General features: G+C 37.0%; 1 protein-coding gene across 1 annotated transcript in view; it reads left to right on the top strand.

The window, feature by feature from the left end:
• The window catches only part of KDM1B (lysine demethylase 1B), a 50,129-nt gene that overhangs the window by 20,484 nt on the left and 14,377 nt on the right, over positions 1 to 15,268 (top strand). Inside the window, exons 11-17 of the mRNA XM_072603934.1 lie at positions 427 to 603; positions 1,744 to 1,818; positions 4,233 to 4,370; positions 5,878 to 6,049; positions 7,347 to 7,474; positions 9,956 to 10,087; positions 10,405 to 10,479. Coding sequence (XP_072460035.1) covers positions 427 to 603; positions 1,744 to 1,818; positions 4,233 to 4,370; positions 5,878 to 6,049; positions 7,347 to 7,474; positions 9,956 to 10,087; positions 10,405 to 10,479 — 897 coding nt within the window. The remainder of the gene's footprint in view (positions 1 to 426; positions 604 to 1,743; positions 1,819 to 4,232; positions 4,371 to 5,877; positions 6,050 to 7,346; positions 7,475 to 9,955; positions 10,088 to 10,404; positions 10,480 to 15,268) is intronic.

Below are 15,268 nucleotides of genomic sequence, written 5' to 3' on the forward strand. Positions count from 1 at the left end.
GGACAACATTGTCCAACTATTTCATCTTCACATTCTGCTTTTAGATTCTTGTTGGTGGTTAGTTTTGACTAAACCTTCACTAAGAGCAGATCCCTTACCCCACAAATGTCTTTCTGTTTCTCAGTCACATAGGCACAAGTTTAAATGCTCCTTCTACAGATAGGCAGCCATTAATTTCTGTGGTGGCTTTTTTTAAGACCAAATAGTTCAGGGAATCAGGGACATACTATGCTTTTAGATCCTATACCTCTTACAGTGATGTTTTTTTTGGAGGAAAAGAATTATGGGGGTTCACGAACTTTTGGGATAAAATACAAACTCCTATATCTTTCTGTTTATTCTTACTGGCTAGCTAATAACTAATGGGTATTCACTACCATGAAATATTTAATTGCTTTAACAATTTTATTTTGTTCCAAAACACAGGAAGCACTTACCCCTCAGAAATGCACTCATCACATTATTGTCCGAGGCCTTGTGCGCATTAGATGTGTTCAGGAAGCGGAGAGGATACTTTATTTTATGACAAGAAAAGGTCTGATCAATACTGGGGTTTTGTCTGTCAGCCCTGACCATCATCTTCTCCCAAAAGACTACCACAATGTAGGTGTCTATAGTTTATCCACCACTGCTAATAGTCACTTATACACTCAGTTTTTTCATCTGTAAAATGGGATTAATAGTGACTACAACTGCCAGGCCTAGAGGCCTGAGGGCTACCCGAGTCTTACCTTACCTATCACAGGTCTTCGGCTGGCCAAACCAGATAAACGTATGAGAGAAGAGACTTTCCGGAGTCGAACAAGGGTTAGGCTTTATTCAGGGTCCTGGTTACATGTGCAGGGGGAACTCTTCCTTAGGAGGGAGAGAGAAGTCTCCCAAGGAAGCAAAGATCTTACAGTAAGAGATTGGAAGCAGAAGTGGAAGTGGGGAGAGAGGGGGAAGGGAGAGCGAAGAGAGGAAAAGGGAAGAGGTGCCTTCTGTCCTGTAAGGGCCCCTCCCGAGCTAAGAGCGCCTTCAGGCTTTCCTGACCCTACTTAAGCTCTCCGGCCGAGTAGTTTGCACCTGAATACCGTGCCTGTTAGATAACAATAGGTGTGCCCAGATCCGGGACAGTCTCGAGGGTGGGGATGCTCCTCCCATCACGTTTCTCACGGGAAGAGGCGGAAATACACGAGATAGCTCGGTCTCACTCCTCGATTCCCTGCTATTTTCTGGGGGGGCCTCATGAGAACTCTAAGATTTAGAAGTTCCCACCTTTACCCGCCCGAGACTGTCCACATGGAATTGAGCTTCCACCCCCAACATACAACAACTACCTTACAGGATTGTTTGGAGGATCCAATAAGAGGATCTGTGTAAAGCACTTTGAAAACCTTAAAATACTATTTAAGTTTGTTATTGTAATGCAAATAATGTTAAGTTTTACTAATGTACTATTACTAATAGTAACACTGATAGGTCACGTGAATCTTGGAGAAAAGTTAAGTAAGTCCACTACAAAGAACAACATGGAATGATTAATCCCTTCAGAGAAGGAAATGGCAAGCATCATTTCCCCAAACCATAAGTGGGAGAGTAGGGGAGGGAGCAGTTAATAGAAAAGTTTTAAGATAGCATTTGCAAAAAGACAATAGATTTATGAGAGATTACAGCAGGTGGAGGTGAATGAACTGTGTAGCAGTATTTTCTGTCAGCATTTGTGCAACTTTTTTGAATTTTTTCTTTTTCTTTTTTTTAAAGAAATCAGTTATCATTGTTGGGGCTGGTCCATCAGGATTAGCAGCTGCTAGGCAATTGCACAACTTTGGAATTAAGGTAAGGAACTCTTAAAATAGAGTGCTAGAAATATCTGGAGGAGAAAGTGACCTTTTGACTGCTTTTTCTGTGGGCATTAGAAATTTGTTCCTTTCTGTACGGAGAATGTAATATTCACAATATTGACAGCTGCTTAGTCCCAATGAAGACACGCTATGTAAGGTGGATTTAATTACTTTGGTAAGGTTTATGAGAAGTAAAAATTGTCATAGTTTTGAAGAAATACTTCTATTCTTCTAAGTACTTCTAGAGGCATTAGAAGGCATTATACCATAGTGATTAGAATGCTGGGCATAGAGTTGGGAAAAATTTGGTTCTAGTTGACCGCTTTGCCTTTTCCTTTACATTCCCTATGCTTGTAATTTCTTTCTTCCTTTTCACCTGTTTGATTTTGGTTTTTAAGAATGGATAGGAATTAAATACCATCTACAAGCTATTACTATTCTCTGTCTCCTCCCCAGAGTCGGTAATAATGTTTTCGCCTTCCACCTTTGTAACTCTTTAATGCACTTCTAACTTGTTTTGTCTTAACAAATTATCTCTTCATGTCTACATGTTAGCCACATTTAGACTATAAGGCCCATAAGGACAAATCTCAGCACACCTAGCACAGTGGTCTGCACACAGGCACGTAATAAATGTTTGTTGAAAGGCTGTTCTGGTAAAGAACACTTAACTTTAAGAGAAACAAATGCTTTGCTTTGACATTCTACCTATTGCCTAAAGATCCTTACCAGATTGAAAGATTTATTTCCCACATTTTTTTTCTTGTGAAGTTAAGAGAGAAAAAAGCATCCATAAATATGGTTAGGAGACTTTTCCTTGCTTTAACTGAATGCCATTCTTTAAAACTTGTAGCTGGCATAGAAAGATCAGTATTGGACTCAGGCAGGAAGTGTGTTGCTTTTAAAAAATTCTCTTTGTGGGAATGATGATTTGGGGAATATTAACTCCTGGGTCTTCAGTTTTCCTGCTTTACTCAGACTTGCTTATATTTGATGAGGACACACCTAAACCCCAGATTTTGGGAGACAACTTTTTGAAGTCTATGCTGTTCATATTTCCATGGGGTCATAAGTTTAAAGGGGTCTGTATAAGGTAGGTATGATTGATATCCGAGTGATGTCTGTGTCCGTAATTATCAGGGCAAAGGCCATGAGGCTAGAAACATGTTTTTGTGGTGAGCAAAGAAGTTGGGGCAACAAGAATTGTCTACTCTTGGGAGAAAATGTCAAGATATGGACCTCGAGGTGTCCATCCTGAAAGATTTTTATTACTTTGTCATATATATGGGGATAAGGAAGAAATCTGCTCAAGTAAGAACTCATTCTAGTTATGAGGGAGGAGATTTCATAGAGTGAATGATGAACTCCTTTGGCAATCTAGGGAAGCTTGCGTGTCCAGTTCTCAGAATGAGGTTTTTAAATGAACATAAAAATAAACAGGATTACAAAGGAAATCAGTTATAGTGAAATACAGTTAAGTTTTTTTAAAGCAATTTCCCAAATCTACGTTAAGAACCCTTACAATAACCTTTATAAACATTTTTAGTGGTGTGAATGGTCCTAAGCAGTTTAGGAGCTACTCAAACAAATGGGATTGGAATTCTGAAAGGAAAGAGAACCCAACAAAATGTCTTCGTTGCTATATAGAAAAGGGGAAAGAAATATAAGAAAAAAATGTACTGATGTCAGCTAGTTATCACAATGAAAAGCCTCAGCCATTTGGATTCCAATACCATAGTCTAGTCACTGCTTTTCATCTGGTAGAAGCTTTTGGAGAAATAGTCTGATAAATGTAAATTTATGAAGGGATGACAAGTGTTAGTTATCCTTATTATACATTGACATGACATCATACCATTTAGCAATATTACTATATTAAGCTGGTTAAACTTTGAGAAAGTTGAAAGAGAATGTAAGTGGAAACTAAGTTGAATAGTAGCATTCCACTGGAAAAATTATATCTTGAAAAAATAAGCTTTAGTAATAGTATATATGAAGAAAAGGTAGTGTTTTGAGAGGCCCTTGAAATTCATTCAATTTTTCCACTTGTCAACCTGCATATTATGCCTAGGAATTGAATTAAAAGGGATATCATAGAGGAAAAACTGAAACAATGAGTAGTTGAGTGATTTGTTCCAGGCTTTTTGGTTTTCTCAGGACTAGAAACAGGATTTTTTTTTTTAACTCAGTGAAACTGCTTTCCTTTTCAAGTCTTTTCTTTACCAGCAACAAAATGCTGAATGAGGAGCAACATTACTGAACTTATTTACCTTCAACTGTGGAACCCATGTACAATGAGGGAGGCTGGGCTGGGGTAGGGGTGGAGGGCTGGAGAGTACAGAGAGAGGGACAGGTTGCAGCAACAATGTTAACATCATTTTTTGCTACCTGAATTGTGTGTCTATGCAGGTGATCATCCTAGAAGCTAAAGACAGGATTGGTGGACGAGTCTGGGATGACAAATCCTTTAAAGGAGTCACAGTTGGAAGAGGAGCTCAGATTGTCAATGGCTGTATAAACAACCCTATAGCCCTAATGTGTGAGCAAGTGGGTTTCTCTAAGAGAGCTGTACTATAACTAAGGGAATAGTATTTCAGGAATCTTGTGTGTATGACTTTATTTTCCATTACATGGAAGGAAACTTTAACTACGGAAATAATTTATTTTTTCCCTCCTAGTATTTAAAAAAGGAGTATTTGTGATGCTGTCCTGAGTGGATGAACCTAAAAGAACTTTTCATTTTTCAAGGTCTTTGAAGGCTACCCCAAATTTTTTTTGAATAGCTATACAGAATATCTCCCTAAATATTTATTAGTCTGTTAACTTGAACTTCAGTGTACATTTATGTATATATGAGAGGAAGGGGTGAGAGAGAAAGAGAAGGTTGAGGGAAGGAGAGAGCAAGGAGAGAGAGAGAAGGAGAGAACAGTATAAAGGTAGTAAGAGCAAATTGATTTAGCATCAGTTAATAATGATTAAACAGCATGGTAGTGACCAGAGCATTGGACCTGACGCCAGGAAGATCTTGGTTTGTACCCTACCATAGACATTTCCTAGCTGTTTGATCCTCAGCAAGACACTGTCTCAGTTTGTTTCTTTACCTGTGAACTGAGGTGGTGATAACAACATAAACACAGGCTTGTTATAAGGATCAGGTGGTATTATGTACATAAAGCACCTTGGAAATCCTAAAACATGCTATAAATGTAAGCTACTAAAGAGCCGTAGGATGTGTGACCCTAATGTTAATTTTTTAATAGAATCGTAGACGGCTTGAGCTTAAAGGAACCTCATAGAGTATCTGGTTCAACCTCCTCATTTTACAGATAAAGAAACTGAGAGGTGGAGGGATCAAATGATTGTAATCAACCAATTAATGATAGAACCAAGATTAGGACCAGTTCTCCTGATTCCCAAGCTATACTCTTTCCATTATACAACTGTAACACATTTCTTTAAGTATTTTCCTCAACCTAACAGTTTTTGGCCATTTCTTCTCATATTGGGATAGTATCAGGAAGAAAGCCATTCATCATAAAATCATATATACAGGAGTTCAGAAGCACCTGGATGCTCTCAGTTGTGGACAATAGGAAGATTTTCCATTTCTTTTCTGCTTGGTGTGTGAATGTAACCCTAAGTGTAGAAGGCTACATCAGTTGTAACTAATATTATGAAGGATGAGAGAGCCATATATATCTAACACTCAAATTCACTTCACCAGAAGCCCTTGGTTAAGTATCTTGAGATCTTTTATTGTGACTTTAAAATATTTTTTATCTTCTTTTTGAGCCCTCTCAGTAAATAATGCCATTCAGCTATTATTTGTTTTGAGTGTACAATATTCATAATTTTTAGTTTTATAAAAGAATAAGTTAAAACAAGTCTTAACAGACTTACCATCTCTAAGTAGAAGCTATAGAACTATGGGTTCTAATTTATAACATGAAGTGTTGGGATGTTAGGGTTTTTTTTTTTTGTTTTGTGATGATTTTAGAAGATAATTTTTTTCCAAGAAAAATGTCCATTTTTTTTCATTCTCATTATTTTGAAGCTTGGCATCCAAATGCACAAACTTGGAGAAAGATGTGATTTGATCCAGGAAAATGGAAGAATCACTGACCCCACTATTGATAAGCGCATGGACTTCCACTTTAATGCCATTTTGGATGTTGTTTCTGAGTGGAGGAAAGATAAGACTCAGCTACAAGATGTTCCTCTAGGAGGTATGAGGGAAATGAATCTTCTCAATACTCAGTTCTTACAATAACAGGTTTGAGTCTGTTTCTTTGATAATGATGTATAAATGGTATTGGATTTTTTTTATTCAAGAGTTTGAAACTTTTGTGTATGTAAGTAATCTTTATAAATGACCATATATTTTTTATGTTGCTTTTCTGAATGGAATGTAAACTCCTTGAGTTCAGGGACTATGTAATTTTTGTCTTTGAATACCCAGTACAACACATTATTTGATATAGAAATCTTTTTGAAATGAAGTAATGATCTGTTCCTCAACTTTAAAAATACCCAGAAGTTGAATAAGATGATAGAAAAGGAACATAACAAATCCTAGAGGGGATGTGGAAAAATTGGTAGTCTAATGCACTATTGGTGAAGTTGTAAACTGCTGCAGTCATTCTAGAGAGCAATTTGGAACTAGGTCCAAAGGGCTATAAAACTGTGCATACCCTTTGACCCATTAACACCTCTACAATTCTGTATCCCAAAGAGATCAAAGAAAAAGGAAAAGGACTTCTATGTACAAATATATTTATAGCAGCTCTTTTTGTGGTGGCAAAGAATTGGAAATTGAGGGGATGCCCATCAATTGGGGAATGGCTGAATAAGTTGTTGTGTATGATTGTGATGGAATATTATTGTGCTGTAAGAAATGATGAACAGGCGGACTTCAGAAAAAACTGGAAAGATTTTAAATGAATTGATGCAAAATGAAGTAAGTAGAACCAGGAAAACATTATACATAGTAACAATATTGTGAGGATGATCTCTACTGTGAAAGACTTCGAATCAGTACAGTGATCCACAACAATCTCAAACCCACGATTAAAAATGCTGTCCTTTCTCTATAGAGAGAACTAATGAACTCTGAATGCAGATTGAAGCATACTTTTTTTTCTACTTTATTTTTCTTGTTTTATTTTGTGTTTTCTTCTGCAACATGGCAAATAGGGAAATATGTTTGGCCTTACCTTACATGTATAATTGAAATCAAAGTGCTTGTTTCTTGAGGGAGAGGGGCAGAGAATTTGTAGCTCAAAATTGGTTTTAAAAGATTCTTAAAATAATTTTTACATGTAATTGCGAAATGTTTAATGAAACAAAAATAATTTTTAAAAAGATTATCTTTCCCTTCTCAGGAAATGAAAACTTGTTACATGTGTACTTTTTAAAGAACATCGTTTTTCCCTTTTGTAGAGTTAAATATGCCTCAGTTCAGTCAGGAGGGGAATTGGATAACAAAGTTTAAAAATTCTCTTGCCTTGGTATATTTTTTTACAGAAAAGATCCAGGAAATCTACAAGGCCTTTATTCAGGAATCTGGCATCCAGTTCAGTGAGCTAGAGGAACAGGTGCTTCAGTTTCATCTCAGCAACTTGGAATATGCATGTGGCAGCAACCTCAATCAGGTGAGCTTGGGTCTGTAAAAAGTGGGAGTTGCTCAAAATCAGTCACGGCATGGAATGGTGATTAGAGATCCTCTGACTCAGAAATGCATGGGTTCAAGTCTCTCCTCTAACAAATAGCTTGCTGGTGACACAGGCAACTTCCTAAGACTATAAGTTTCAGCATAGTTGCTAATCCACTAGAAGTAGTTTACTCATTTGGGAATTCCTACATCAATAAAATCGTAGGCATGGCCCTTCCCCTTCTTATCTCCCCTCCCTCCAAATTAGATCTTCCTTTTTTACAAACTTGGATCAACATGAATTTAAGATCAAATTTTTGTTGTTCAGTTGTTTTTAGTCGGGTCTTACTCTTTGTGACCACACCTGGAGTTTTCTTGACAAAGACACTGGAGTGGTTTGCCATTTCCTTCTCCAGCTCATTTCACAGATGAGGAAAGTGAGGCAAACGGGGTTAACTGACTTACTCAGGGTTACACAGCCTGTAAATGTCTGAGGCCAGATTTGAACTTTTTCTAGGCCAGACACTCTATCCACAGCATAACCTAGCTGCTTCAAGAGAAAATAACTGTTAGCAGATATATTCGTTGAGGTCTGTTTATGGTTCTGGTCAGTGAAGGAGAATAATTTGTTAGCTTAGGACTGAGACTGTAAGGAAATATAAGATGTACTCAGTTTATATATATTTATGAAATTCAAGCCCTAGGATGAGATGGTGTAGGTGAGTTGTAATCTCTACCTACATAACAAAACAGAACTATAAAAATCTCTTACTGAGATCCTCTAATGGTTATAATAAAGTTAAGAGCCATGAGTTTAAAAAGCAAATGGTTCTAATTTTTAGCACAAGTATAATTAATTTTCATATATTTTATATTTTGGGACATTTGTCAAAGTTTCCGTGTATATACATATATCTGTATATTCATATAACCATATATGTTTAATATGCTTGTATGGTTTAACCTAGACCTGTTATTTCATTGGTTTAAAGAACACTAGGTGTTCAAAATTTCTTTACCAACATTCATTGGCAGCTTCTTGCTTTGAAACGTGAAGTGATTTGCCATGATCACTTGGGGAAATGTAAGTCAAAAGGTGGACTTGAGCTTAGGTCTTCATGAATCTAAGGTTGACTATCCGTTACATATGTGTGTATGTTTATGTGTATACAGAGAAGTTATGTGTGTATGTATACAGGTATATACATAGACTTATGTTATTATTTATACTTATATAACATCTTATAAAGATAACTAGCATTTCTGTAGCACTTTAAAGATTACAAAGTGCTTTCCTCACAACAACCCTATGAATGTCGGTAGCATAGGTTTATTATCATCCCCATTTTATAGGTAGAAAGTTAAGTAACTTAATTGTGTATTATGACTGTTGAATTTCAGAGCTGGAATTTGAATCCGGGTATCCTGTCTCCAAGGCCAGCAGTATTCTTTCCCTTATACCAAGCTACAGACATACACTGATGTCTTCTGTAACATTTCTTGCAAATTTACTTTCATTGTCTATTCTGTATAAGTTAACCATATACAAAGCAATTGGTACCTTCCAAAAGAACTAATACATTTGAATGTTATGATATTTTGATTTTAATTTTGTTTTTAAAAGAAATAACTTGTCATTGTTGGGCTTATCCTTATATGTAAAATGTAGTATAAAATCCTTGGGCCAAATGTTCTAAAGATACTGTGTTTTTAGTTGCACTTGTTGCTGTGACCTAGAGTACAGTGCTAAAAGTATCAGCTTGAATAGAACATTATTATTCAAATTCTGCATCCCCGAATATCAGTTCCATTAGTGACTCATGTTGCTTTTATAGACAGACCTAAGATGTCATCTCCCCTAACCCCAACCCTTATCATGAACTCCATCTACTTTATTATTTTTATTTTCTCCTCTCCTGTCTACCTTAAACATTGTGATTAAGATAATCCCACTTTATAATTTCATACTTGTTTTGACTTTTTCAGAGTTGAATGTGAACTTGAGCCAAAGACTAGATACATTTTGTATTTGAGTCTCATTAGATCCAGATTAGCTCTTAAAATCCCCCCATTTACCCAGGAACAAGTTCTATAAGGCTAAGATCAAAGTCTGAGAAGGTTAATGCAAGTATGGACTGATTTGTATCACAAGATTTAAGTGTTTCAGATGAAGTGGATGTGTTTCATGACTTGACTATATCTTTTATTTCTTATGAATGTTGGCTTATGCTGATGTGACATATGATCTTAAAAATAAAATTTTAAAAAGCAGAGTTTTCAGAATAGTATCAAGGATGTGAAAATCTTTATGGACTTGTCACCTCTACCCTGTCCACTTTTTTGTTAATCTAGATGGTATATTGATAGCCCTGTGTTGCTTCGCATGTGTTTTCCCATCATGAATTCCTTTCAGGACTTGCCCACTCTGGTTACATTGGCTCACATAGTCATATGTATTGATTGCCTCACCTCCATTCCATAGGTATCTGCTCGCTCGTGGGACCACAATGAATTCTTTGCTCAGTTTGCTGGTGATCACACACTTCTGACTCCAGGGTATTCTGTAATAATCGAAAAGCTGGCTGAAGGACTGGACATTCGACTTAAATTTCCAGTGAGTATTAACAAAAGTAGATTACTTTGGGCTGAATTTAATTTGTTTCTGGATCAAGTGCAGTTTAGGTGATTGGGAGGTGATAGAAAACTTAATTGTTGTCTCCACAGCGTATGCATGTAGGTATTGAACCCTGTTTGGCATGTTTTTCCATGGAAGTATTTTGTATACATTCTGTTAGGCTGTAGCTAGTATTATTATCCTCCCTAATTAGGTAGCTGCAGCTACTCTAGAGCAATTGGGATCCAGTTTTTAAAAAGCCTTGCCTATCTCAGGGCCCAGTGTTCCATCTTTGCGTAATTGGTTTTTTTGAATAGGTTCGGACCATTGACTATTCTGGGGAAGATGTCCAAGTCACTACCATAGACGGTACAATTTGGACAGCACAGAAGGTAACTAATGCATCACTTTATTTTCTTTTTCTTGACCACTGCAGATGGGTTTTTTCAGGGGCAGCTTTTTTGGATACTTTTTTTTGTGACAATGTATATAAACCACAACAAGCTTATAGTTTATTCCTAAATACAAGTTTAAAATAAATACACATTAATAGTTTACTATTTGGCAGAAGGAAAGGTATATTATAATTTTAGTAAGCTAATACCAATATTTCTATGTGGGGAAATTATAAAATTAATCATGTTTTTGGAATCAGGTTAAGATCTCAGATTTAAAATTGTATTCATCCATATAGGTTGTGGTCATTTTCTGTTATTGGTTTCATTCTGTTTTCTTAATTGGACATTGCTTTGTACGAGTCTTCATGTATTTCTTTAAGCTCTTCATATTTGTTGTTCATTGTGGCACAATACTTATTCCATTTCATTCATATGCTCTAGTTTGTTTAGCTTTTCCTAACTTGTTGTGCCTACAATTCATTTCTCACTTTTAGCTATTACAAGTAGTGCTGCTGTGAATATTTTTGTATGTCTTTTTCTTGAATGCTTTCCAGAGTGGCTGGATCTATACCCAGCCATTAAAGGTGCCTGTTTATGTGGGAGTTATTTTTAATGGCTTTTGTTTTACATTCCAGATAACTGGAGTCTTCAGGAATTTGGGGGGGGGGCCTACATTGCATATTTTGATGCAAGTATCAAAAAAGCAACAATCGGCTGTCAGGAATTTATTTAGTCTAGAAATCCATCTCTGGGCTCTGTCTTAGGCTCAATACAATGCAGATTTAGTCCAGTCCCTTGCAGAGTCTCTAGTAGATGGTGTCAAAGTTCAGTTCATGTTAAGAATGATCACCCTGAAGCACGGTAAAGTCTTCAGTTATCCAAGAGAGATTCAGCTTCGTTGAAATAGCAAACTGCACATTGTCATGGAAACTACTATCTCAGTGCCTTTCCATCTGCTCCTGGAATGCACTTCCTCCTCAGCTCTGTCTCTTAGAATCCCCTCACTTCCTTCTGGGTTTAGATCAGATGCCATCTCTTGTTGAAATCCTTCTCTGATCTCCCTAGTTGTTATTATTTTTGCCTTCCTGCTAGAATTATCATATGTATACACATCAGTTTACATGTATTGTAGCTAAGTTATTGTTTCTGTCTCCTCCTTCCCCAGGCCTTGGGGACAGGGACTTTTGTCCCCCTCATTCCCAGGACAGTGTCTTGCACAGTAAATGTTTGTCATTTTAAATCAGATTAGGTCTTAGAGGGCAACTAGTCTAATCCATACCTAAACAAGAATACCTAACATTCACCCACCCGTCTGAGGATGTCTTTGCGTTGAAGGGTAGCACTGTCTCATAAAGCAATTCATTTTACATTTGTATAGCTCTGATTATTAGGAAGTTTTCATTTATATTGATCCTAAATTTGTTTCTCTGGAGCCTTTAGGTCCTATGTCCGCCCCACCCCACCTCCAAAAGCCAAGCAGAATAAGTCATGTGACAGCCTTCCCAGTATATGAAGATGGTAATCATTTCCTCCCTATCGCTTTCTTTGCCCTGCCACCTCCCAATTGTTTCTTCAGATACTACGTCTCCACTTTCTTCATTTAATTCTCTTATGGCGTAATCTTGAGGCTCTTGATCTTGCTTGGTGCTCAGAATGGGCCGCAATACTACATATTGGTCTAACCGGGAGAAAGTAAAGTAGTACATGACCTCCCTCATCCTCCGTTCTGTACTGTCTTAAAACGAAAGCTTAGATCAGATCTGTTTTTTTGGCTGAGCTCATAGGTCTGCTAAAATCTCCAGATATTTTTCAGACCACTTCTGCCTAACTCTACTTTGTCATCTTGTCCTTGCACAGTTGATTTTTGGACCCCCAAAATGCAAGACTTTGCACTTATCCCTATTAATTTTAATCTTATTTGACCTGGCCTGACCCTACATTTCAGCCCTCCAAGATCTTTTTGGCTGTTTGTGTTTTCTAGCCTGTGGGCAGCCCCTCCCAGCTTTGTGACATCTACCTTGGTTTGGATAAGTATGCCATTTGTTAATACCAAGAATCTGTCAGTCTTAATGACCTATAGTTTAAAGGACTCTATTCCCTTTCCTTCTTTTAAAACATTGGGGCAACAATTTGCCCTTCTTAAAACTTGTTTTGCCTTTTTTCTTTCTCAAAAGCTTTTCAGAAATCAGTCACTAGCTGATGAACAATATTGACTAGTTCTTAAGTATCTTAGGATTCATTTCATCTGGATCTGAGGACATAAATTCATTTAGAAGAGCTAAGAGTTCGCTTTCTTGTCCCTTTCCGTTTTATTCTGTACTTCCTTTATGATTGTCTTGATATAGGGAGCTCCAAGGGAAGTATTTTTTCTGTAAAAGCCCTCATTTCTCAGCTCTGTTTAGAATCTGTAATTCTAAGATTCACCATAGGTCCTGTCTTCCACATGAGGTCTTCTGTTTCCTTCTTCCCCAGGACATTCTAAAGGCTCCCCACCAGTGTTTTGCACATGTAATTGTTGTTCTTCTCTTATAGAATGTAAGCCTTTTGAGGGCAAGGGGCTATTTGATTTTTATCTTTATTTCGCTGGTGCCCAGCACAATTACTGGAACAAAGCAAATGCTTAATAAATGCCTTTTAATTGGTTGACTAATCCAGATTTGTACTATCAAAAGTTTGTAGTTTTTGAGTCTTCTGGTGGTACTGAGAGTTTAAGTGATTTGTGTAGGGTCATATAACCAGTATGGATCAAGGCAGAGCTTAAACCTAGATCTTCTGACTCAGAGGCCAGCTTTCTATCCACAGTGTAACACCACCTCTCCTTACTTATCATGGATATTACTAAATTTCTACTTATCCGCAGCATATTAGCCATTTTTGTTCTGTTTTGTCTCCAGCCTAAAGAGCACTCACCTATGCAAGTTACTTAATCTCTGTTTGCCTCAGTTTCCTCATCTGTAAAATGTGGTCAGTAATAGTACTTGACTTGCAGAATTGTTGTGAGAATAAAATGAGATAATATTTGTAAAGTGCTTTGTAAACCTTAAAGTGATATGTGAATACTAGTTATTATTTTTATTACAGAAGCAAAAACAGTTGTTACTGTGCCTTCTTTCCACCACCCATAATTATTATCCATATACCCTAAGCAAGCAACTGTCCTTTCATGTCTTTTGTCCTCCCCTGCACAATAACTTTAAAAATTTTGGGTTTTTTTAGTCATCTTTTGATGTCCTTATCAGTCTCAATTGATTCTGAACCTCAGTACTACCGACATTTTTGTAGGATCATGCTACTTTTTTTCCCATTTATTTCCCATTACCTGCTGATGCTGCTGTCTTTTCCATAGGTCTCATTAAAACTTAGTTTGGTTGATGCATAAATTTCCAGCAGACTGTGAGCACCTTGAAACTGTTTTCATTTTGTCTTTGGATTCTTCATGTCCAGCACAGTGCCCAGGACATAGTAGGAGATTAAGGAATTGATCTGAATTGCACCCCCATTCATGTCATGATCTCTCCTGTATATATCCCCTTCACTCTACTCATATCCTACCTTGGTACAGGGCTTTATTCCCTTGGGCCTGGACTCTTGCCATAGCGTACTTTCTCACCAGAGCTCCCTATTCTAGGATTACATATTTGGTCTTTAAGATCCATTGTGACCTGCCTCCTTCCTGTGACTCTGTGGTCCTGCTACACTGCCTACTTGCTGTTCTCTGACACGACCTTCCATTGGCATTAGTTGTTCTCTGTAGCTGAAATGCACTCCTTCTTCACTTCTACCTTCTGCCTTTCCTTAGACTTGCTCCAACTCTTCCTCTGCTCCCCAACCATCCCCTCATCCTCCCTTCAGACTGTCTTCCGTTTTCACTGTATGTGTTGTATGTACTTAGTTGCTTGTACATTGTCTCCCTCATTAGAATGTGAGCTCTGTGGGCAGGGACCTTGTTTTGGACTGCCTTTGTATTCCCAACTCCAAGCATGGTGTTTGGTGCTTGGGAACATGTTTAATAAACACTTATTGACTGGCACTGTATAGCTCCCTCTTTTCCTCTTCATTGTAGCTGTTTCTCTTTCTTTCTTCAGAGTTTCATTTTCAAGAGCATGACCCCACTGGGCTGATTTGCCCAATAAAATTTTAGTGTATTGATTTCTACGTCCTTGCTGAACCCTTTGAAATCTTCTCTTCCAGAATCTAGGCTGCACATCAGACTAAGATAAAGTCACTTCTTCTCAAGAGGAAAATAGGCTCAGATTTAGGGATTGTCTAATCTAGTGGTGTCCATACTTTTTTTTTTTATTACACATCTGTCAGTTAAATGGAATACACACTCCAGTTTATATGTATTCATTAGTTATGTACATGTATTAATGTGCTTATGTTTATATGTATATATGTCATATATATATATACACATATACAAAATAGAAACTAAAGGATGACATTCAGAAAATATTTTTAAATAAATTTTTATTTTGTTAATGATATAAAACCTTTTTTGCTCTCATTAAAATTAGTAATGGGAAAGCAATGTGATTGAATATACTTTAATAATTTTGAAAAATCCTGATTTAAGACATTAATGATACTGTGACTCAAATGTCTAGTTTTAAGGTCTGTTTATTTTTATGCTTAGTCTCACAGAGATACATAGATTGAGGGAACAAGTGTATCATTGATTGTACCTGCCAAATCATAGTACTCACTTTTTAGTCTCATTTACAAATTATTATAAAGGTTGTTGTTAAAGTACAGTTAGTAAATTTCTATCTTCTCTAGGGTC

This window comes from Notamacropus eugenii, chromosome 4, assembly GCF_028372415.1.
Source record: "Notamacropus eugenii isolate mMacEug1 chromosome 4, mMacEug1.pri_v2, whole genome shotgun sequence".
Lineage (NCBI taxonomy): Eukaryota > Metazoa > Chordata > Mammalia > Diprotodontia > Macropodidae > Notamacropus > Notamacropus eugenii.